At 37.3% G+C, this 25566-nt stretch overlaps 1 protein-coding gene across 1 annotated transcript in view; it reads right to left on the minus strand.

Annotated features, from left to right (window-relative positions):
• The window catches only part of KTN1 (kinectin 1), an 88317-nt gene that overhangs the window by 57979 nt on the left and 4772 nt on the right, over positions 1–25566 (minus strand). Inside the window, exons 2-10 of the mRNA XM_027770432.1 lie at positions 24648–24791; positions 22750–22920; positions 20614–20744; positions 11826–11942; positions 8747–8887; positions 4352–4458; positions 2232–2364; positions 799–886; positions 183–349 (exon numbers count right to left, since the gene is read on the minus strand). Coding sequence (XP_027626233.1) covers positions 183–349; positions 799–886; positions 2232–2364; positions 4352–4458; positions 8747–8887; positions 11826–11942; positions 20614–20744; positions 22750–22920; positions 24648–24791 — 1199 coding nt within the window. The remainder of the gene's footprint in view (positions 1–182; positions 350–798; positions 887–2231; positions 2365–4351; positions 4459–8746; positions 8888–11825; positions 11943–20613; positions 20745–22749; positions 22921–24647; positions 24792–25566) is intronic.

The following is a 25566-nucleotide window of genomic DNA, read 5'->3' on the forward strand; positions in this document are numbered from 1 at the left end:
AGGAGAGTAAGACTGGAGGAGCACAGATCTTCAAACACACCTATTGTGACAACTGCAGAAGACTAAGTTATAATTATTCACCACCACTTCAGGATTAGGATAAGGAAGACCTTGCTCTCTCTTCTAGACAAACATCTCAACACCACCCACTTCAAAAAAAAAAAAAAAAAAAAAAAAAATACCTGAACTTGCATTTGCAGAGACTCTTCTTTGTTCACTCTTTTTTGCTCTGATTCCATTAACTGCATTAGTCTTTGCTCCAACTGTTGTTTTGACACCAAGGTATCTGTAAGCTTACTATGCAGACTCTGTACTTCATTTTCTTTGGCCACAAACTTACTCTGTAAATCTGTAAAAGAATGTTCCATTTTACAAAGATCTTTTCCTTTGCTCAGTTACTCCCATTCACCTTTAAGGCAGGCATTATCTCAAGAAAAACCTCCCTTGAATCTCTCTGGCTTTCTCTCTCGCATGCTCCTCTCTGCTTACCTTTATCATAGCACCTGTCACACTGTTCATTTGTCTCTTGTCCTGTCCCACAAAGAAAGCTTATGAGATCAATCATTGCCTTTTCTCTATACCCAGGGTAGCGTCCATGGCTTGGCACACAGTGCATTCTCAAAACTGTGTTCACTGAACAGTATGTGGGTGTTTAAAAACAGAATATACCATTTCTTGAAATTTATCTTACTTTCATTGCCAGAGGATGCATGCACTCAGCAGGGATACAGGGAAAGGGGGAGGCAACTTTCCCTGAAACTATCTACAAAGCTGACATGGAATATTCTTTCCCCTTGCCTTGCTGTGCTGCCTCATGTTCTGCTGTTCTCTTCCTGATGTAGCTCTGAACATCTTCCCACCTTCTCTCAGCTTCCTGTAGTTGAACCTTGATATTTAAAGAGGGAGAAAGGATAAATTAGCATATACATAGGATTTTAACTTAAAAGAAAAGCACTTCTACCTTTACTGTTGTGTTATAATACTGCTTATTACCACTAGTCTCCTACATTTTTATAAGCAGAAATGGAGAGTCTGAAAGTCATTTATCTATCTAGCCATAGCCATCCTATCCTGCAATATATAAGATTTATAGATTGGAGATTATTTCAGAAACTCAATATTCACGCTGTTAGATCAAGATAACTTCTACTATGTACAAATCAGATCCAACTAGCTATGACCTGTTGTCCATTAATCTTCCTCCAACTGACAAGCTTCCAAAAGATGAGATCGTATCTTTATTACCAAATCTAAGTACCTAAAATTCATATTTTGAGGTACATATATTTATAGCACAACATTCCAATTATTACTATGATCTTTAAAGTTATTTATCTATGTATTCCTATCTAAAGAGAACAGATTCCCAAATCTGCAGAGAGTATGTAAGATGACAAAAATGAATCTACCCCTCCCTTAGCCTGAGCAACTCCATGTCTTTCTTCACAATATAAGCATCTCAAGATACCAAGTACCATTCTGGTGTTAACAATAAAAACAATATGTGAACTTTTTTGTACACCATGGCTCTAGCATAAGGCACTGGGGCATTACTTGGCTTTGTGCTCATGCAAAGGAAAAACCCATCTATTCCAATCCTAAAAGAAAAATAAAGAGGGAGAACTACTGAGAAATCAAAGTTATACATGACAAAGTAACATTAAGGTCATTTAAGGGCCAGCTGGTGGTTGGTGGTTTAAGACAGCTGGGTCCCATATAGCTAACTGCACAGTTTGAGTCCAGATCTGGCGGATGAATAAACATGTCAGGTGCATGTGCATGCAAATCCAAAATCCCAGAAAGAGAGATGGAGGAGAAAGGATCGTGACATGACCATACTCATGGGAGATGCTTTTTCACTCCCTTCCACTCCCATCTCTCCAGGTGAGCACATTTGCCCTCTAGCAAAATTAAAAACAAAAAACAAAAAAAGGTCATTTTAACTATATCATTTTTGCTTTATACATTTAGACCATTTATAAGATGAAAGTCTACCCCTTCTATCTATAAACCAGCAAACATTACTTTTTATAACTTCAAATAGTCTTTAATTTTCAAATTCAAGTCTATATTCAACTCTTTTATCAGGGCACACACTTGTGCAGACAAACAGCACTAAGGCTACAGGGCTGATGGCTCAAACTTTATTTCTCCAACTTGTATACATATTTAAGTCAAATTAAATATCTACATTATTCATTAAATGATAAATAAAGGTGATGCTATACAACCTTCAACTGAGTAACCGCTTGCTCAGCATTCTTCTTTTGGACTTCCTCTTGCTGTAGCTTTGCTGTTTTCTCAGTCAGTTCATTGACCAACCTCGCATAATCCTGGCGCAGTTTGTTTAGTTCTGCAGACTGCCTGAAAACAATAACTGGATTAGGAACCTTCCATTACTACAAACACATAAGAAATAGACAAGCAAACAAAACATTTTATATTAGTTCTGCTGAGTTAGTAATTCCAATTATAGCCAACTGAAAAGGAACACAAGTGACTACCAAAAGGAATGCTGAGTGTAACTCCTGAATTCTAATGACAGCTACACAAATTCTAACATCACTATAAAATATCAGGAAAAAAGGATGATCACAAACTTAAATGCAGGAGGGTAACAGTGTCGTCCTCAAACTGGCCTTCTGACAACTTATTAAAATCAACCAGAGTGCTTCCTCTATGTAAGCATACTATTCTTCTCTCTAACATACTGTTCTGTGCTCTATATCGTAACACAAAGAATGTATTATAATATATAGATTCCTGGGCTTCATCTTATATCCAATGAGCCATACATTATCGTTTAGAAATTAGATTCAAGAGGGACCAGTGGATGGCCTAATGGTTATGTCGCTGAACTCCCACGTTCGAGTCCCAGACCCGGCAGCTTAAAACTCATGCCCGGCACATGTGTGTGTGCCCAAGATCCCGAGAGGAAACGAGAAGGGACTGTGGTATAGCCACCCCCTACCCCGGGCAGGGGGATGATTTCTTACTTTCTGTCTGTGTCTCTAGCAAGCGCACATGCCCTATAGGAAAAAAATTTCTCTTAAAAAAAAAAAGAAGAAATTACACTCAAGAATATACATTTTTGTGCCAACCCAAAAATACAAGAATTAAATGATATGCAAAGACAGATCCCACACAGCCAACCAACTAACAAGGGTTTGAGTCCCAGCCCCAGAAGCTTAGAAAACACACCAGGCATGTACATGCTCAGGATCTTGATGGGATGGAGAATTGGAGGAGAAAGGACTATAGTATGACCAGGTCCTGTTAGGGGATGCTTTCTTCTCTCTTGCTTTCTCTCTCTCTCAGGCAAATACCCACTAACATAAATAAGTAAACTAGATAATTTAAGATAATAATAATATGTGTCTTAACTAACATGCCAGGTGCTCTTCATAATGAAATTTAAGAACTATTGTGGAAGGGGATAGATGGTATAAAACTTATCATTTGGGGGAACCAGCAGTTAGCGTAATGGCTATGTCGCTGGATTCCCACCTAGTCGACCGCGGTTCGCGTACCGGACCCGGTGGCTTAAAACTCACGCCGGGCGCGTGTGCGTGCGTGCCCATGATCCCGAGAGGAGAATGGAGGAGAAGGGATTGCGGCGTGACCATCCCCCCTGGGGGGTGATTTCTCGCTTTCTGTCTCTATGTCTCTCTCTGTCTGTCTGGCGAGCGCACGCGCCCTATAGCGAAAATCTCTCCAAAAAAATAAAAAATAAATAAAAAAAAAAACTTATCATTTGGTCTTATAAATTGGTGGACAGTTCTACTGCTGGCAATAGTATTTATTATGTGGTTTACATATAACATATAAATACATTTATAAAGGTATATAATTCATGTAAAAACACATGAATATATTTATGTTTTCTTTTGTATAAGAAACATAATATTTCACATATAACTGAAGTTCCTCACACAGCCAAAGACAAGTTTTTGAAAAGTAACTCATTTAAGAAATGAATGTGGGCCAGCAGGTGGCACAGTGGTTAAAGCACTGGGTCCTACACGGCCGACTCTGTGGTTCAAGCCCTGGACCTGATGGCTTGAAAAACACACTGCACATGTGTGCATGCATGCTCAAGATCCTGAGAGGAGAATAGAGAAGGAATACGTTGTGGTCACCCCGCTGTGAGGTGATTTCTCATTTCCCCCCATCTCTCTCTCTCTCTTTCTCTCTCTCTCTCTCTCTAGTGAGCACATGCACTCTATGACAAAAACCTAAAAAGAAAGGAATGTAAGAAACAAAAGTCTAATCAATTTCTATCAAGCACCATTTTGATGATTCAAAATAACAGTCTGCCATTCAATGAAAAATAAAACATTTAGAGACATACTTGCTTTCCAGCTGGTTTGTAGTGTTACTGACGGCATCTCTCAGTATACCATTTTCCTGTTTCAAGTGAGCTATCTCTGCCTCCATCTGTTCACGAACTTGCTGAAACTAAAATCATTTTACACACATAAGATTTAGAAAACAAAGATTGCCAAAGCTACCTTTTAGAAAAAACTTCATTATAATGAGAATAGAAAAGGCATCAATAGAATGAAGTTTAAATCATTCTTCTCAGGGGTCAGCAGGTGGCATGGTGGTTAAGGGCACTGGACTCCCACATGGCTGACCAAAGTCCGAACCTGGTGGCTTGCTTTCTCATTTTCTCTCTCACTCTCTGGTCAAATTAAAAATAAAGTTATTTATTTAAAGTTAAATAATTATTAAAAAAATTTTTTTAATCATTCTTCTCAAATATAAACAAACTTAAATGACAAGTTACATTTTTAGTGACAAATGCAAAGTAAATATGCTGCCACAGAATGCAAGAGTACAGGTAGATGCTGGCTGCTATATTTAAAACAAACACATAGAGATAATATTTTAAAATTAGAAGATAATTTTCCCTACCATATAGACTCATACAGAATTAAGCCCGTCCTGATCCTAACATGTCAACTTAATGTTAGCAATATTCCAAAGTTTAAAAAACTGAATTTGTTTGCTACATTCATATTAAATTACAAATTAAGTCATAATCAAAGAGATGATGACACAATTTTAGAAATTAGACTTGAGAAGGGCCAGTGGATGGCATAATGGTTACGTCACTTAACTCCCACGTAGTTGATTGTAATTCGAGTCCCAGACCCGGTGGCTTAAAAATGCATGCCGGGCACATGTGTGATGGCATAAAAATCTTACTTGCCAAATATTCTAACCACTAATTTTTCTAATTTCTTGATGTTGTACAATATATACAACATAAAATGTACCACTCTTAATCGTTTTCAAGTGTACAGTTCAATGGTATGAAATATATCCATAATGTTACAAGCATGACCACCATTCATCCCTATTACTCTTTTCAGCTTATAAAATTAACCCCACTAACCAGTAACTTCCCCCATTCCTCTCTCCCCAGTCTCTGGCAATCGCCATTCTAACTTTTTTCTGTTCTTTAATTTTATAAATACAAAATTTGAAGATAAAGAACACTGAATCTTATATACACCCAAGTATATATAAATAAGACATAATTGGGTGTATAAAAGATAGACGTGAAATAATCTTATTAACAATTCTTATAAAGGAAACTAAAAGCTCTTGATAATCTTATTAATAATTAAGAGAATTCAAGATACATTTCTATTTTTCAGAGGACTTATCATATAGAATCTATTTCCTAGCCTCTACAAAGTTAAAAAATCAGGTAAAAAAATGATGAATCACTTAAATATACTTCATCTTCAATAAAAGATGCTAGATGCTGCTACAAGTGTGTCTGACTAATTTTCAAATCAACAGTTAAGAATTAAAATGAAAAGATCACTTAAAGCTACAAAAATCAGCTCCTAAATAATTTTATTGATGGAAGAGAAAATATTTCAAATGGCTGAGAAATGGGAAGACAGAGAAATGGTCTAAATAAATGCTAGAAACAGTAAATAGTGTAAGATTCTGACAACAATGTCATTCACTTCTATTTTTGTTATTGTAGAATTTCAGTAGAAAACATGAGATTTCGATGGCAGTGGAAAATAATGTTATATTTTTACCAGACTAGTAATGTGATCAAAGCAGTATTTCATACAAAATAATCTGGTACCAACTATAGGTTACAATGGGAATGAGAAGCATATTACGAAGATATAATTATCCTGTATAAACTAATAAACTAAGGCGATATCAAATAAATAAATGCAAGAGTTAACAAAAAATAAATATCTTTAAGTTCTCAGACCAAGTAGCCAGCAGGTGGCATGGTGGTTGAGGTGCTGGATTCCCATATGGATGACTACAGTTCAAGTCCCGAACCTGGTGGATCCTCACCCCCACACCCACCCCACCCCCCATTGAGTGTATGTGCTCTACAGCAAATTTAAAATAATAATGATATATAAAATTAAATAATTTTTTTGAAAATCTCAGACCAAACTGTAGACAAGGCAAGGAAAAAAGAAGTCAAAGGAACCAAAAAAAAAAAAAAAAGATAATGCTACAATGCTTCAGAATATTAGAAAATAAGAACCTGATCAATAGACAAGAATTTTATTTTAGACATATGTTAAATCAAAGGTGATGACAGATCATCCAAACTGAAACATGAGCCAACAAATGAAAATAATAATTTCAAAAAAGTCACCAGTCCTGAAAGTTCAATTAAGGAGAATATTATAAAGCCATTTGGCAAGTAGACTAGAGCCATGTTCGATAGCCTCTTTATCAGTAATAAAGATATTTCAATCTCTTTTTAACTAAAAAGAAGAATAAGGGTGATGAGAAAAGAAAAGCAAAAGAAAAGAAAAAACTATTACTGGTCCAGATCTCACTAGATTCATGAAACTGTGTATTTGGAAAAGTCAGACAGTAAGACATGAACCTGAAATGCTGACAGAAGTCAGATGACACAGTATAAGCAAATAAGAGACAGAAGGTCACTTAAGCCCAAATGCTGGGAGTGTTCACAATCCTCTCTCCCTTCCATTCTAACATCAAGCCTTATCGAACTGATTTTTGTATTGCTAAAACTTGTCCCCATCTTATGTACATCTGATTTCAGGCCCTGGTTCGGTCTGGATTCCAACTATGTTTTGTTCCATTCTCCAAACTACTGCCAGAATAATCATTAAAAATACCAATATAAGCACACTGTTGGGTTGTCTATACACCTTCACTGGCTCCCAAGTCTTCAGGTATATGAGGTCCTTTAAGGCAAGGCCCCTATCTATTGATACTTCTCAAGATTTTCTCTTCTTTATTCCAGTCCTAATTTCCCAAATACCGCAACTTTTTCTTTTTGGAGAGGTTTTTGCTACAGGGCACGTGTGCTCACCAGAAAGACAGAGAGAGACAGAGAGACAGAAAGAGAGAAATCACCCTCCAGGGGGATTGCGGCATGGCCATCCCTTTCTCTTCCATTCTCTTCTCGGGATCTTGGGCACACACACACAGGCCCGGCGTGAGTTTAAGTCGCTGGGCCCGGGACTTGAACCGCGGTCGACTACATGGGAGCCCAGCGACATAGCCATTACGCTAACTACTGGTCCCAATACTGCGACTCTTAACTAGATTTTTCACGAAGTTTTAACACTAAGCAACCTATATTGGAAATAACTAGAGTGTACTCATTATAAAGCTCAATTCTGGATCCCAAAATAGACCTACTGGGCCACCACTTCTAGGGATAGGATTAAAGAATCATACTAAGCAACTCTTACAATCAATCAGTGCCTATTTCTTCACTCTCTTACTTGACAATGCCTGTTTCAAAAGACTTAACACAGTCTGGATATCACTTCTAACAAGTCTTCCCAATCAATCCTCTTCACCAGCTTCCATCTTCATTGCTCCAAGATATCCAGTGCTTACAGTATATTTACTGATATGTTTCTAATCTCCTCATCCTCATCTTAAAATAATATATTTACTTAAGGACAAGAAGAAAAATTTAACTAGCCACAATAGGTCAGTGGCCCAGCAAAAAACCTTACACATACTAGCCACTTAAAAGTATGCTAATTGGGGGACCAGCAGTTGGCATAGTGGTTACATCACTGGACTCCCATGTAGTTGACCGTGGTTCAAGTTCTGGATCCAGTGGCTTCAACTCAGGCTGGGCAATTGTGCATACATGCGCAAGATCCCAAGAGGAGGATGGAGAAGAAGGGATTGCAACATGGCTATCACCCCTAGATGGTGATTTCTTGCTTTCTGTTTCTCTGTCTCTCTCTGTCTTTCCAATGAGCACACATGCCCTAGAGCAAAAACCTCTAAAAAAAAATTAAAAAGTATGCTAATTGGGGCTAGCAGGTGACTTGGTGGTTAAGGAGCTCGAGACTTCTGCATAACTAACTGCAGTTCAAGGACCTGGTGGCTTGCTTTTTCACTTTCCCTCCCAATCCCTACCCCACTTTCTTTCTTTGTCTCCCTCTGGTGAGCCCACATTCTCTGTAGCAAATTAAAAAATAATAATAATGATTGGGTCCAGCAGGTGGCATGAAGGTTGGGGTTGCTGGACTCCCACATGGCCAACTGCAGTTTGAATCCCAGACCTGGCGGCTTGTTTTCTCACTTTCCCTCCCCCCCTCCCTCTTTCTCTCTCTCTCTCTGGTCAAATAAAAACTAAATAAATAAAGCTAAATAAAATAATTATTTAATAATAAGAATGATAAGTAATTTTTTAAAGGTTGCTAATTAAACACATATTTCCTCTTGTTTTCGAAGAATAAAAATATACCTTTATCTGCATCTGCTGAGTCTCCTGATAATTGACATGCATTTTATTTTGAAATACATTATGTTCCTTTTCTAAAGTTCCAATTCGATCTTTCATCCTTGCTATAACCACGTTGCTTCTTTCTTTCTCAGTTATCATTTCCTAGAAGAATAAATGAGGAAAGAAATTATGAAAAATTCATTATTAGAAAGAATTAAAGCCAATGATGATTTTTTTAAAAAAAATCAATATATTTTACTGTAACATCAATAAAATCATCATAAATGCTGCAACAAAGGTATTTGCTTAAAAAGGTCAAAGGGTTAAAAGGAAAAAAAAAAAAAAACAGTCTTATGCATCTTACCTGCTCCTTACACCAATTCCCTTCGCAAACCCTTGGCCAAACTACTTACTCTTATTTCAAGTGCGCTTTCTGGCTCATGATTTTTTTTTTCTTTTTTTTTTGGAGAGATTCATTTTGCTATAGGGCGCGTGCGTTCACCAGAAAGACAGAGAGAGACATAGAGACAGAAAGCAAGAAATCACCCCCCAGCGGGGATGGTCATGCCGCAATCCCTTCTCCTCCATTCTCCTCTCGGGATCTTGGGCACGCACGCACACGCGCCCGGCATGAGTTTTAAGCCACCGGGTCCGGGACACAAACCGCAGTCGACTACATGGGAGTCCAGCAACACAGCCATTACTCTCACTGCTGGTTCCCTCTGACTTATGAATAAAGATTTTGAACCTAGAGTAAATCCTTCATTCTAATTTGATTATAAGATAGAATATTTTAAAGCAAAATGGTTAATTCTTTATTATTCCCAGGTACAGATTTTCTTCACAGATACAAAAAAATGGCCGGGAGGGGGAAAAAAGCCTAGACGGAAAAAAAAAAGAAATGAAGCCTCCCTGCTAGGAGAGCAGAAAGAGATAAGGTATGTCCACAGCGGGGCGAGGTGATGACACAACAATCATACAACTGAACCCACACAGGAAAGGTCCCGGATTCACTTCCGGGGACCTCCCAAGGTGTGCCAGGAACACACATGCACACTTGTGACCCACGCCAGCTAAAATGGGTTTGGATGGCAGTGTGAAGACCCTGCTCAGGATGCCCTTATCTCTCATTCTCTCTAGGAAGAAAGAAAGAAACTTGAAAAATAAAGATTATGTCTATGGTAAATTGTAAGTTTAGAACAGAAAGAGTAAAAATCAAAAAGCGAAGTTGTCACAACTTCCTAAGTCAAATCTTAAGAGTGATTTAACTTTGTTTTCTAAGTATTATCAACTCCTAGAATAGATATTAATTACAAAAGTATATGAAAGTAAAGTAATTTTGAAATTATCTGTAGAACTGAGGAGCCCATAACCTTGTTCTAAGAAACTCTTTGACAAAGTTCAAGATTTTCTACATAATTTATATTTATTTAATATAGTAATATAGTTCACTTATATTTGCCAATCATGAAACTAATGTATTAACATACTATAAAGTATACTTATCTTGAGTATATAGCTTAATTAATTACTACAAAGAAACTAGTTAGCCTATTTTAAAATTGTTTAAATATAGTCAAAAAACAATGGCTCTGTTGTAGTAGCACATACTATTAACCAGCAGGTTGAGGTCACATGGCAGACCCAGGTTCGATTCCTGGCCCACGCTAAAAAGCCAGGTGCAGTGATGCATACCTGCAATATCAACAATTCGGGAGGCAAGAGTATCGTGAACTTGGGATCAGGGTGTTCAACATGGCGAGACCCTGTGTCAAAGAGTTGGATGTAGGGCACACACTTAGAATTCACCTACTCAGGATCTGAGGCAGGAGGATCATAACACAGAGATATGTCCATAACATCTCTCTCCACAAAACATACACGAATTCATATCAAACTAAAGTTCCTCATTGTAAAGCAATATGCTTATTTTAACAATTTTGATTCATCTTAATCTAACCAAGTTTTTTTACTGACTTTTTTTATTTACGCCAAATTCATAGGAAGGGTTTATATTCAAGCTATTCGTTTTCATAATGTCAAGTAGCTAGATGAATGACTCATAAATGAACCTTATTCTACATTTAATTTCTCAAAGGAGAAATAAGCATTTTAGAAGGAATGAGACTACATTTTCTCTTCTTTCAATTCTATTCTCCCAATTTACACATTTTAAGGTTCTTTATTGTTTTAGCCTCTCAGACTAAAATTTCTGGAGTTTGATGAACTTGATTAAAACTTACAAACATTAGGTCAAACTGCAGTGGCCTAACATTTAAGTGGGAGTGCACTGTTGTGCTGAGGCTGATGCCTCATAGGAGGCCTTAGTCTGGTGCTCAGCCCAACCTAACAGGCTGAATGGGGTGGCACACACAAACGGTCCTAGCTAACTGGGAGGCTGAGGCATGAATATCATGGCAAAATTCTGTCAAAAATACTCCCCTCTCTGTGACCAGCTGATGTAATAGTTACGTCACTGGACTCCCACAGGACCGACTGAGGTTCAAATCCTAGAGGAGGCTTGAAACTCACACCAGGTGCATGTGCATGCGTGCCAAAACCCCAAAAGAAGAAGAAGAAGGGATTGTGGGGTGGCCATCTCCCTTGAGGGTTGAGTTCTCGCTCTTTGTCTCTCTCTCTGGCAAGTACAAATGCCCTATAGCAAAAATCTCTCTTAAAAAACAAAAACGAAAAACTCCCCTCTCACTCTCTCCTGCACTCTCTTATTAAAATACATATATGCATACACATACATACATTGTTTCACAAAAACCTTCACATTTTTCCTATAAATTGAATTTAAACATTATCACACCAAGTATTGTGCTTCTACAAAGAACAGATCCAGGACAAACCCAATTAAATGAACCCCCATGCTTCTGAACAGAATGCATCTGCTATTCTGAAATTAGGGTATCTGTAAGCACTGTTGTTTTAAAACCATAATTCAATTAAAGGCTATAATATCATAAAAGAATGAGACACCACTTTTCTTGGGTATAAACTTATCACACAAATTAAATCAGGATAATTTCCAAAACCTCCCATTGATTGCCTCCAATTCAGGAAGGACACCCCTTGAACACAAGAATGTATTCACCTGGGTTAACTGCTTACACCGATCCTTTGTAGCAGCAGCATCTTCCTTCACAGCAGCAAGCAACTTGTCCTTTTCTTGAAGCTGATGTACGAGTGTAGTCAATTCTCCTTTACTTAACTGCAGTTGAAAACCAATACAGAAGTAGTGACAGTTAACATGAGCTAATGAAAACTAGGTATTTAATAACAAGTGTTCCTAGACTAATGCAGAGTTCTGTATTAAAGTAGAATGACCGTCAAATACTGGTCAATGAAACAGCAATCAGAAATGTCCCTGTAACACACAAGGGGGATTCAAAAAGTTCATAGAAAAATTAAATTAAGTATGACTTTATTTTGGCATCAAAAATTCTGAAATCCAGGTATAATTTTTTCATAATATGCATTTTTCATAAATATTTTGAAGGCCCCTCATATATTCTAAAGTCACCAAGAGGATACAATAGCAATTGAAAAACACAATTTTGGGACCAGCAGTTTGCTTAATGGCCATGTTGCTGGACTCCCATGTAATCAATCGAGGTTTGAGTACTGGACCCGGTGGCTTAAACTCACACTGGGCACATGTGTGTGCGTGCCCAAGATCCTGAGAGAATGGAGGAGAAGGGACTGTGGCATGGCTATTCCCCCTGGGGGGTGATTTCTTGCTTTCTGTTTCTCTGTCTCTCTCTGTCTTTCTGGTAGATGCACACACCCTATAGCAAACACCTCAGAAAAAAAAGGAAAAAGAAAAATACAATTTTACCAAGAACTACAGGACTTCCACTTTTAAACCCAGAGTCAGCAGAGCAATTTCCCCCTTTACCTCTTGGAAAGTCAAAAGGAAGAATACAAAACCAAAATGTAATCTATTATTAATGAAACAGCCATCTATAATCTCAAAGAAAAACATCAGAAAAGACTGCCAAAATCAGTGAAAAATCAAGCACTTGACAACCCTGGCAGAATAGAGAGGAGCCAAGGGTACATAGTTCTCTCAAGTTACCAGGCATATCCTGAAAGATAAAATCAGCAATCCTCTATTTGACGTGAGGAACAAGTGCAAAGATTAAAGGCAGGAACTTTCTAGGAAGGAGGTCTCAAGAACGAAGAATAATCAAGATATAACACAAACTTTACTCAAAGAAAGCAGCTAGCTAGTGAGGCAGAGTTGAAGAGACTCTGTAGTAAAGGCCTGAGTCTGTTATCTAGTCAGAGTCAAAGACTAAGAATTTATTTGCACATGGTCTGAGTGTTCTTCACTTGAGACCATGTGCAAGAGCCAGCCCTGCCTCTTCATTATCATCAACCTCCAGCTCAAAGATGATCCAAGAAGAACACCCCTAATTGGGAAGAGGAGTACTAGTCAAAAAGACATTACAGAGTCTATATAAGACATTTTTTAAAAAGAAGAAATAAAAATAAGAAAAACATAAAGAAAAAAAAGCAAACAAACAAACAAAAAAAAAAAAGAGAAAAATGCTGTCAAAGAGCCGACCAAAATTATGATGAAAATATTTACCCTGCATTTACTTTTCAAAACCTGATTATCATTCCCATTTTAGAGATGAGGAAACTCAGGCATTGAGGTTAACTTACCTACTTATCTACCATGATTTTTAAAAATCTAATGCAGTAGTCATCTCTAGGGGGAGGAAAGAAAAAGAACAAAGAAGAGAGCTCACAAAAAAGACTTCGGAGGGGCTGGCAGGTGGCGTGGTGGTTAAGGGCGCTGGACTCCCACATAGCTGACCATGGGTTGAGTCCAGACCTGGTGGCTTGCTTCTGCACTTCCTCATCCTTCAGTCTGTCCATTTCTAATTAATTAACTAATTAAAGTTAAATAAAATAATATTTTTTTAAAAAAAGACCTCAGAGAATAGACAATGAAATGGGATGAAAAATGAGCTAGCAAAACTCACGGAAGTGAAAGTACCATCCCAGAAATATAATCAAATCAGAAGCAACAAACACAAAAAGACATGCTATTTAAAACACAGTGTGGGTCACAGAGTTCAGCATGGATACAGTAAATAAAAAATAGAAATAAAGTGTTCTTTAGTGGCATGTTATTTTTATTTTTTTAAAGAAAAGATAAGAAAGATAAAAAAAGCAAAAGAAAGTGAACAGGTGTCTAACTGAAACCCATCATTTCAGTTATTTCAAGGACATTGTATAAAACTTCCGAATAAGAAAGGTTGACTTGAGGGGCCAGCAGGTGACATGGTGGTTAAGGCGCTTGACTCCCATATGGCCAATCATAGTTACAGTACAGGTCCTGATGGCTTGCTTTCTCACTTTGCCCCTCTCTCTCTTTCTCTCTCTGTGTGTCTGTCTTTGGTGAGCACACATGCCCTAGACCAAACTTAAAAAATAAAAGTAATTTTAAAAAGTTGACTTGAGGGCCAAGCCCTGTAGCACAGCAATTAAGTATTGAGCAGGGGAAGTCAGATTCCACATGGCTGACCAAGACTGAGTCCTGAGCCAACCTGCTTATATGCTAAGGCACACGCATCCAGGATTCTGACTGAATGGAGAAATGAAGGACAAGGACTGCAGGGTGAGTAGGTCGGTTACGGGAGAGGTGCTCTTTCCTCTGACGTAACAAAAGAAAAAATAATTCTTTTAAAGTTGATTTGACTCTAATGACTGAAAAAGCATACTGCATATCCAAGGGAAAATTAATAGAGGAATCAATGTCAAGTCCTATTACAGTAAAATTACTGAACTTCATAGAAATTGAATCCTTTGATGTTTGTACAGTAGGGTGAACAATGGAAAAATCCAGTAAATAATAAGCACTTGGTTGATTACCCCCCAAAATGTTCTTATGAGAATGTAGTGTGATAATACACGGAAAAGAGTACAAAATTCAGGCTGGCATTAGATAGATCTCTTCTCTCTATGACTGTAGAGAATAGTAAAACAGGATGCATGAACTCTTTCCAAGGAAATAAAGAGAAACTTGGAAATGTTGTACACCACCAATATATCATTTGAGTATAAAGACAACAAAGAACTTGTCAGTTAGTTAATTCCTCCTGTTAGATAGAACAGGACCAAAACCGTTCATAATTAACTTTTTGGCCAGCAGGTGCCGGGGTGGGTAAGGTGCTGGACTCTCACATAGCTAACCACAGTTTGAGTCTTGGATCTGGTGGCTTCCTTTTTCACTTTCTCTCTCTCTCTCTCTCTGGTCAAATTTAAAAGGATAATAAAGATTATTTTTAAATAAATAAATAAAATTATTTTAAAAAATTAAAAATTTTTAAAACTATATAATTAGGCAAGTATATTTAAAAGTCAACACTAAAAAATTAATAATAAACATTTTCTTAATAGCAATCATATTAACATTTGACATATTTTTGAGCAGTTAATATCATGTTAGCAACTCTATAAACACCTAATAGGTATTATATCATTTAATTCTAAAAATCTGTATATATTTTCATTTCAGGTAGAGAAACTGAGGCACTGAGGTTAAGTAACTTACCTAAGGTCACAAAGTTCAAAGTGGCAGAGCCCAGATTTTAATCCAAGAATCTGATTCCAGAGTCCAGGAGCTTAAACCTATATTCTACATATAAAACCCTAGTACCTTGGGACCAGCAGTTAGCGTAATGGCTATGTCACTGGACTCCCATGTAGCGACTGCAGTTCGCGTCCCGGACCCGGTGGCTTAAAACTCATGCCGGGCGTGTATGTGTGCGTGCCCAAGATCCCGAGAAGAGAATGGAGGAGAAGGGATTGTGGCATGGCCATCCACAGTGGGGGGGGGATTTCTCGCTTTCTGTCTCTCTGTCTCTCTCTGTCTGGCGAGCACACGCGCCCGATAGCAAAAACCTCTCCAAAAAAAAAAAAAAAAAAACCTAGTACCTTATAACTTAAATGCACACAAAATACAACATCTCCTTTCCATCTCTGCAGTCCCTCTCAGGTTTACTTATTTTCTCCTTCCCACCTAAGTTTATTCATGTGGACTCTGCCACCTTCTCATTCACTTGTCACATACACAGTCTAGTTCTTCAACGAACTGCTTTCATTAAACATCAAAATACTGTTTTTCAAACATTATCTTCCTTAACCTCTCAAAAGCATATCACTACTATCCTATCCTCCCACTACAAATGCTCCACCCTCCCTAAGCTTCTACAATTCCTTTCTCTCAGCATCCCAGTTCTTCCTGCTCCTTTTCTGTATTCTTTGTGGTAACCTTCCTTTAAATGGTGGTGTTTCTCAGAGTTCATTCGTGAGTGTTCTTAACACTTCTCACAACCTTTCTAATATTTATTCACTGTGTGTACTGGTGGTAGGTTATTTTCCTAAATCATGCCCACTGAACCTTTCTTAAACAGAGAAATACATATTCAATTATGAACTGATTATATTTATTTAAATGACACAAGCAATGCCAAAATAACTTCATGAATTTTATAATTCTCTACTCTCTCTCTCTTCCTGTACAAAGTACTTACTAATAAATACTACTGTCACCAGAATCTGCATCCAGTTACTCAAGAGAGAAAACAAGCAGCTATCCTCTTCTTTAACCACTATGTCTAACTGGCCAGCAAAACCCCTCTTTTTTCTATCCTATGCCCATGACCCTGCATTTATCTTCCCCTTTACTCTGAAATAGGCTTTATTAGGAGCAAGATTCATTTATATCTGGGACTGTGAAATCTCTTAGAAGGCCTGCCAAGATTCAGCTTCTACAGCAGCAAAAAGGAAAAACAAAACCTAGTCTTTCTTAAGTACAGTCTTTCTCAGGTGCTTACAAAGGCAGAGTCCCTTCAGTAAAGAACAGAACCACTCCACGAAAAACTGAGAACAAGAAGATTTTAATCCAAAGCCAAACAGCTCCAAGGAAGAGGCGGAAATGTGAACAGTTTTCCAAATACTTGCTCTGTTTCAAACACTATCTTTAACAGTCCCCAACTTCTCCCTGAGCATGCCTAAAATCGATTTGTGGGGTAGGCTGAATTATCACCTAGTCTCTAGAGCTCAAAGCTGTCTCAGACAATAAAATGACTATTCTTGCCCCCATAAGTAATACCCCTAGTCAGAAGAGAGACACTTAAGGCAGTTATTTTTAATGCCAAAAAGCAGTTAATGTTAAACAGTTAGATAGTAATATAGTAATTTTAGCTGGAGGCTTTTCCCTGCTAGGAGATTTTCCCAATCCTAAGAATGGTTCTAAGGTATGTGTTCACCTAATTATAACAAAGCCAACCAAAGAACAAATTCTTCCATCAAGAAAATCAAGCAAACTCTCTGCAATGGAGCAGTCTGATTGTGTACACAAAGTCACATGTGGTTACCACATTTACTGATTATCCTCAACTCATTTACTCTGTGCCATCGTCAGCACCACGTAAAGACTAATAAGCATACCACATGGCAAAAACCCCTTAGATTTGTAAAATGCACTGTCAACAAGTATATAGAAGTATGGAGGAAATTAAGATAAATGTTAGGACAAAAAAATCCAGATAATTATGAGGAAACATAGCAGGGAAAACAATTTAGATTACAAATTCAGATTAGCCTTATATGAGAAAATGGTATTTAAGTGGAGACTTGAAGGAAGAATTAGGTATGGACAGAAAGTGGAGATGGGAGCAGCAGCAGGGAGACCGGACGTCTAGAAGAAAAAGTCTGATGTGCTAGGAGCACCAGAGAAGACCTAGCATAGTGAATGCAGTGAGGGAATGAGGACAGTATCATTAACCAATGCTGTAGAAAGAGGTAGACATAGGCTTGTTAAGGAATTTGGATTATGTTCTTATTGCAAAGAGAAAGACAGCAAAGGGTTGCTAAAGCAGTGAAAAACATAACCTGATTTTCTTCTCATAGGTCACCTTGAATTATATGGGAAAAAAGAGATCAGAGGGCTAAGAGGAAAAACAGAACCATCAATTCAGTAACTATTGAAGCAATCAGATGAGAGTTGATGACCTGAACTAGAGTACCTTTTAAGAAAAAATAAACTAGTCAAAGTTTTTAAGCAGGTAAGTGGTTATGTGTGTGTATGTGTGTGTGTGTGTGTGTGTGTGTGTGTGTGTACACTGCGCTTTAAAATAAGGACATTTATCCACCATTTGCTGGGAGTCTTGACCCCCGTATAAGAAGGTTTGAGGCCTAGGAACAACTTGGGAACTTTTGGACTCCGTCATCCACCATCTGGCAGCCTGGCCTCGCCCTGCCCAAGGTCTGGAAACAGCTGTGAAACTTTTGGACTCTGTCACCCACTGTTTCTGTGGCCTGGCCCCTCCCCACCCACTGGGAGTCTAGAGCCTAGTCTAGGCATGTTTTAGGTCAGTCTGCTTGAGGCCTGGAAGTAACTTCGAAAACTTTGTTATAGCAATCTGCTGATCCTCTTCAAGTCCTACCTCCATGGCTTGCTACCACCTTATCAAGAACTGAACGTTTGGTAGGGTAGTCAAATACCTGAAGCTACCCATAACTGTTCTGACCTGGGAGATAGAGCCCTCCAACAAAAACACACCTGGCATTAAGGCTGAAATTTCCTCTACCAGCACTACAGGATCTACTCTAATCCATAGAAATAAACTGAACACTGAATCAAATGACTAGAAACCAGAACAGATCCCAAAGAAACATGAGGAAACAAAGTGGTAGCTCTTCCCCAGGTGAGCGGAGTAACCCCTCACCAACAGTGGACAGCACAAAAAAATACATAGAAATTTCAGAAAGAGAATTCCAAATATTCATAACAACAAAACTAAATGAGATGCAAGAAAAAAACAGACAATCAGTTCTAGGAAATGAGAAAATCATTTCAGGACATGAAAGAGGAATTTCATAAAGAAATAGACACCCTAAAAAGAATCAAACAGAACTTCTGGAAATGAAACATACAAGAAATTAAAATCTCCCTAAAAAGCAGATTGAACCACACAGAAGAAAGAATTTCTGACCTCAAAGACAGTCTCCAGTAAGGACCAAATCACCAAAAGGAAAGAAAACAACGCCCCATAAAAACCGAAGACAACATACAGGAAATCCTAGCATGGCCATGAAACGCCCAAATATCCGTATAATGGGTATTTTAGAAGGTGAAGAATCTGCTAAAGGCATGGAAAACCTCTTCTATGAAATACTATCTGAAAATTTTCCAAATACAGAGAAACATGGAAAAATACAGACCCAAGAAATACAAAGGACCCTCAAAAGAATCGACACAAAAAGATCCTCCCCCGGCACATGATAACCAGATTGGTAAAAATTGAAGACAAAGAAAATACTCTAAAAACCGCAAGGGAGAAACATCGAGTTACTTACAAAGTCTATCCCATTAGGCTAACATCAGTCCTCTCAGCTAAAACAATGCAGGCAAGGAAGGAATAGGAAGATGTATTCAAAATATTAAAAGAAAAACAATTTCAACCAAGGATACTATATCCAGCAATATTATCCTTCAAATGGCAAGAACAAATAAAAGTATTCTAAGATAAACAAAAACTGAAAGAATTCACAAACAACAGACCAGGAAGTACCGAGGAGAGTGTTGTATCAGGATAACTAGAGAGAAACAAACAAATAGGAAAACAACAACTGAGAAAATGGCTAACAAGATGACAAGGATAAATCTGTTAATATCAATGATAGCAGTGGCATGAGTACTCTATGGAATACTACTCAGCTATAAAAACAAAACAGACCCTAAAAACAAAACAGACCCTGACATTTGATACAAAGTGGACGAATATGGAAGACTTAATGCTAAGCAAAGCAAGACATACGGTGAAAGACAGACTTTATGTCTCCACTCAATATACACCAATTGTCTGTGCTATATAGAGGCTGAAAGTTGGGAAAATATAGTAGCAGAGAAGGCAACCATAGATACCAGAGATAGTAAGGATGGGGTAATACGGGAGTGGGTAATGCAGCAAGAGGGAGAAAGGAGAAGAAAAAGAGTACATTTAATTGACAAAAAAAGAAAAGCTATTTTGTGATGATAATGTATATAATGTCTTTATCTTGACTGATATGCATGGTATTCATGCTGGAAAAAGAAATGTTGTACACTGTAAAGATATATGTGATTAAACGTGAATTAAAATAAAAAAAAAAGAATAGGACAATTAAGTAAACCATCTAATACTGAATACCAGACACCGTATTAGCCTCTAGTATATACTAGTATCTGCATTAGATATGTCCACAATATTCTTCTCATTTAACTTTGATAATCTTTACGTGTATTTACGTCTTTCTTCCAGAAAAGAGGGAAGGGGAAAGAGAGAGGCACCCCAAAAGAGTCTTCATGCCACAATTCCACCCTCAGCCTTCCAAATCATTTCTTTCGGAAGGTAATATTGCACACGCGCACACGCACGCTCACACACACACACACACACACACACACACTCTTCTATGTTCTTTGAATAGTGCTATCTCTAGTCACAAAAACATCCTATATATGCCATCCAGAAATCAACCTGCCTTGTCTTGAATACATCGAGTCAGAGTAAAGTAAGGTACAGCTTAGCCAAGTGTCAAATGACTTTGAAGTTAATATAAATCATCTTACTTATTTTAAGCAACTGGCTTTTGTCAAAGCATCAGATGACTCAACAGATGCTTGACTAAATAAATGCACTGATTAGTATGGATATATGAAAAAATTTCTAAAAGTATTTCAAACTTATAGTTGTGAATATGTGTGTTGGGATATTAAGGAAAGGAGTAGATAATTAGCTGCTCCGGCAGAACTCTTAATATTTAGTGAACTTCTAATGACTGCTGACAAAATGCCCGTATTCAAAAAACATGCTTACCTTCTTTAAAGCATCTTGTATCACACCAGACTTCTCCTTTAGCAGATTTACAACACAAAGGGCCTCATCTTCTGAAAACATCATAGTCTTCAAGGACAGAAGAAAATCTTTAAATTTCACTTCTGCATTTTCTTAAATTAAAAAAAAAAAAAAAGTTGACATCTAACGGACATAAGCAACAACTTCAGCAAAGGTAAGCATCAAAACCCAAGAGAAAATAGATTTATATTTTAGGTCATATAATAACAATGTTCTGGTCAAGAAGGAATAAAGTGTTTGTCCTCTATAACATGGAGTAATTACATTAATTAAAACTTTGCTCAAACTGCAGAATACTAAAATGTTAGTATGCCTCATTTCAAAAACATATCACTTACTCCTCTGGTATATGCCAGTATCTGCACTAGATATGTTCGCAGTATTTTCATTTAACTTTAATAATCCTCAGAGAAAAATAGAGAGGCAACGCATTTATGGGACAAAGAAATGGATTATTATCTACTGAAGATAACTTTGTAGTATAGTGAACTGGACTGGTGACAAATGTACACATGTTGGAATATTCACTTTGTAAGCTAAGTAACATGATTGAATGTATAAAAGAAATAGAAGGAAAAAAATTAATAGTCCTTGGAGATACATAAACCAAATTCCACAGATGATAAAGTAAGCGCTAAGATAATTACCAAAAGGAAATCTGATCTTATAAAGATCAAATATATACAAGCAAATATGACATTTTAAAAATCTGTGCATCAAACACCTCCTGACTCACCCACTCCACTTCTCCCTGGACTCTCATATTAGGCACCAACTTTGCATTCTTTTTTTTATTTTAAAAGTTTTGCTATTGGGCACGTGTGCCTGCTAGAGAGACAGACAGAGACAAACATAAATCCCCCCTTGGGGGGATGGCCATGCCGCAATCCCTTCTCCTCCATTCTCCTTCTGGGATCTTGGGCACACACATACACGTGTCCAGCATGAGTTGTAAGCCGCCAAGTCTTGAACTTAAACTGCGGTGGACTACATGAGAGTCCAGTAACATAACTATTATGCCATCTGCTGGTACCTCAATTTCCTATTCTTAAAACTCAGCCACCTGGGGGGGGACCAGCAGTTAGCGTAATGGCTATGTCGCTGGACTCCCATGTAGTCGACCGCGGTTCACATCCCAGACCCGGTGGCTTAAAACTCACGCCGGGCGCGTGTGCATGCGTGCCCAAGATCCCAAGAGGAGAACGGAGGAGAAGGGATTGCGGTGTGGACATCCCCCCTAGGGAGTGATTTCTCACTTTCTATCTCTCTGTCTCTGTCTGTCTGGCGAGCACACGCACCCAATAGCAAAAACCTCTTCAAAAAAAAAAAGAAAACTCAGCCACCTGGGACCAGCAGATGGCATACATCACTAGACTCCCACATAGTCAACCACTACTAGAGTCGTGGACCTGGCAACTTAAAACTTACACCAGGCACATGTGCATGTGTGCCCAAGATCCCGAAAGGAAAATGGAAGAGAAGGGACTGTGGCGTGGCATATTTCCTGAATATGGGCTTTCTATCTCTCTGTCTCTCCAGCGAGCACACATGCACTATAGCAAAAATCTCTCTTAAAAAACAAAAAACAAACTTGGCCACCCATAAGACCCAAAGAAGCCTAGTGCTTTTAACACTTCAGCTAAATTACAAGTTTTTAAAAGCAGCTGTGTACATGCATGAGTACAGGGGGTATACAGGAAGTCTTTTGCACTTTCTACTCAATTTTGCCAAGAACCTGTAAGTGAACCTGTAAACTGCTCTAAAAGCAATTTATTTTTAAAAAGGGTGTGGGAAACAGAGGGTAATTGTAATTAAAAAAAAAAAAAAAGCCTAGAAACTTCACAGGACAGAACAATAGCAGGGAAAAGACCAATCAATGGCAAAAGAGCTGTAGGCAAATCAAAAGTCAGTGTTTGAGTTTACAAAATTAAAGTTCGACTGTAAGACTAGCAAGTCTCTTATGCAAGGATTGTTTCTATCTCTCTTTTACAATACATGGTTTCTATTGGAAAATACACTTGACCAAATCAGAACTCAAAAACATATTTTTATAGTACACATTTACAAGATACAAGATTTTAACATTCTGTATATTACCTTTGTCAGTTTCAGTCTTCAGTTTTTTAGCCCCAGATTTCTGTATCCCTTCCACATGGTCAGGTTTAATCAGATCAATAACCTCTCTCTTATCCATGACAGGATTTGAGTCAGCATTATCCATCAAAGGAATATATGAAGTTGCATGAATAAGAGGTTCATCTACCAAGACTGAAATTTAAGTTTGACAAAAATTATAATTACTCAGGGTTTTTTTTTAAAAAAACAGGATAATTAAACAATATGCAAATATACTTAAATTTAATGATAAATGCAGTTATTTTCAAACCTCTAATACTGGTTCATCTGGTTTAAATTTCTATTTCATCAATTAACAAGTCAAAACAGTCTTCTAAGTGAGCAGTACGAATTCAGTATTATTATTTTATTGTAAGTCAGTTCACGTCACCTAAAAATATGTAGCATATCTTGTCCTAACAGGATCTTAAAATCTCTTCTTACACATCCTTCAGTTAGCTCTCATTTAATATTTCTGTTTTAACAGAGGAATCCACTTACATTTAATTAGTGCTCAAGGAAAACTATTGCTTTTTATTTATGATGGTACTTTACTGAATTCTTCTTGCAAATGATAATTTTTAATTAAGTTCCTTTCACTTGCTAAGAACAAAAATCATAGTCATTGTTCCTTGCAAAAAGCTTCTCATTTTTAATAATTATGCCTCTAATTTCCATGACACATCATGCTACATTTGCCAAAAAACTACCAGAATACCATTACAAGTGAGGGAAGGAAGCCTCCTGATTTTATTCATGTTAATGGGGAGAGATCTAAGAGAATGAACACTATGCCTGGCATCTATTGGTTAGAGATATAAATGTCCATACCAAAGAGAAATCCCTCTACATTTCCTACCTTGAAAAAAAAAAAAAAAGCTTTTATGCATATATAGTTCTTTTAAAATTGATAATAAATGTTATCAAAAATATTCAGGTAACATTCCTTTCATACCTGACTACTTGATATGTCTTCATTTTTATTACAAACATAATGCCATCTTGTCTTTTTCCAATTTTACTATTTTCTATTAGGTCATCAGGAAAGCCATAACATATTTTTCTGATTTTTTTTAAAGAATTAATCTATTTAACTATTTATTTATGTACTTATGTATTTATGTATGTATGTATGCATGTATGTATTTTAATTTGATCGGAGGGGGACAGGGAGAAAGAGAGGAAAAGAGAGAAAGCAGCCACCAGGTCCAGGACTTGAACCACATTTGGTCACGTGGGAGTCCAGTGCCCTTAACTACCACGCCACCTGCTAGCCTCATTTTTCTGCTTTTCTATGCAAAAATGTGTTATAACTTTCCAGACAACCCAACAATACTATTTGACACCACTGCCCAATAGTATTTAGAAACTGATGTTGCTTAATCTACATAAATGTCATAGCCAAGCTTTCCCTAGAACAACCTGAACATAGAAGATTGCTCAATCTGGATGGTTATGTACTTAAGTAAATTTTGTTTAGTAAACCATCAGGAAAGAAAGGTAAAACTAGATCTAGCTAATATCCTCAAGTACAGTCTTTGAATGATATTAAAAAGTACAAATATTTCAGAAATATTTTTCTCTATGTAATTTATATTATTTTTTTCAAAAACTATTTACATTATTTTTTCAAAACTGAATGAGGAACGAGAATATCTATAATGATTTGCCCTTTGTCATCACAAACTTATACTTTGCCTATCTGTCAAAGCACTGCAAAACTATGAGGCTATGCAGTATTTTTGTCTTATACTGGTATCAGAGTTGTTACAGAACACATTAAACTGGGAATTAAAGTGCACATGAGGCCTCTAGGAGCTTTGACCTTGTGTACTTTTCTAGAATTAGCATTTATAAAATACATTATCTATACATTTCACCATTTTCTGTCTTTTGCTTCTTTGATGAAACTTTCTTCTTCCCTGATCCACCACTTTCTTGTTTAACCTCTTGATGGAGGGATAATATTGCTTCTTGCTTTTTTGAAGGTGCCATAAGAGTTTCCACCTTTTTATCTTGGTCATCTTTAACATAAATGAAAAAAAAAAAAATCACCACAGCAAACATGAACAAACCAGAAAACATGTAATTATTAATAAATAATTTCCAGAATGCTTTTAACCACTAAAATTATAAAGTCTGATATAACTAGCTCTCTTACTCCACTACACCAGCCCTTCAATTTGCCCCTTGCTTTATATCCTATTTGTAAGCCATTCCCAATACCGCTCAGTCTACCTACAGGCACGGTCAAGTCTCTACCATTGTAAATAAAACCCTTCTTTACCACCTTCTACCCTGACAAACAAGCAGCCTCTGCTTCCCCTTCTGCCAATTATTTCTCAGCTAACTGTATCCTAATTTTTGTCTCTTCCCTTCCATGGAAGGATTAACTAAGATCCTCAATATCACAAATGCCACATTCTACAAATACCACCCATTAATCTTTATTTGACTATTCATTAGCGTTCATACTGTAGGGTTCTACCTCTTCCTGAAAATTTTCTTCTCTCCATTTTGCTAAATGAAATGATCAGTCACAATAGGACAAATATTCTATATGCCCATTTTATGAGATTCCCAGAGTAAATGAATTCATCAAGACAGAACAGAGAACAGTGCTTGCCAGCAGTTGGAGGAGGGGCAGATGGGAATTACTATTGAATGAGTTTGCAATTCTGTTAAGTAAAATGAAACAGTCTGTAGATGGCTTGTGGTAATGATTATCCTAGAATGTAAATATATTTAACAAAACAGTACACTTGAAAACTGTTAAAATGGTAAATCTGTGATATATAT

Source organism: Tupaia chinensis, unplaced genomic scaffold, assembly GCF_000334495.1.
Source record: "Tupaia chinensis unplaced genomic scaffold, TupChi_1.0 Scaffold000133_1, whole genome shotgun sequence".
Taxonomy (NCBI): domain Eukaryota; kingdom Metazoa; phylum Chordata; class Mammalia; order Scandentia; family Tupaiidae; genus Tupaia; species Tupaia belangeri.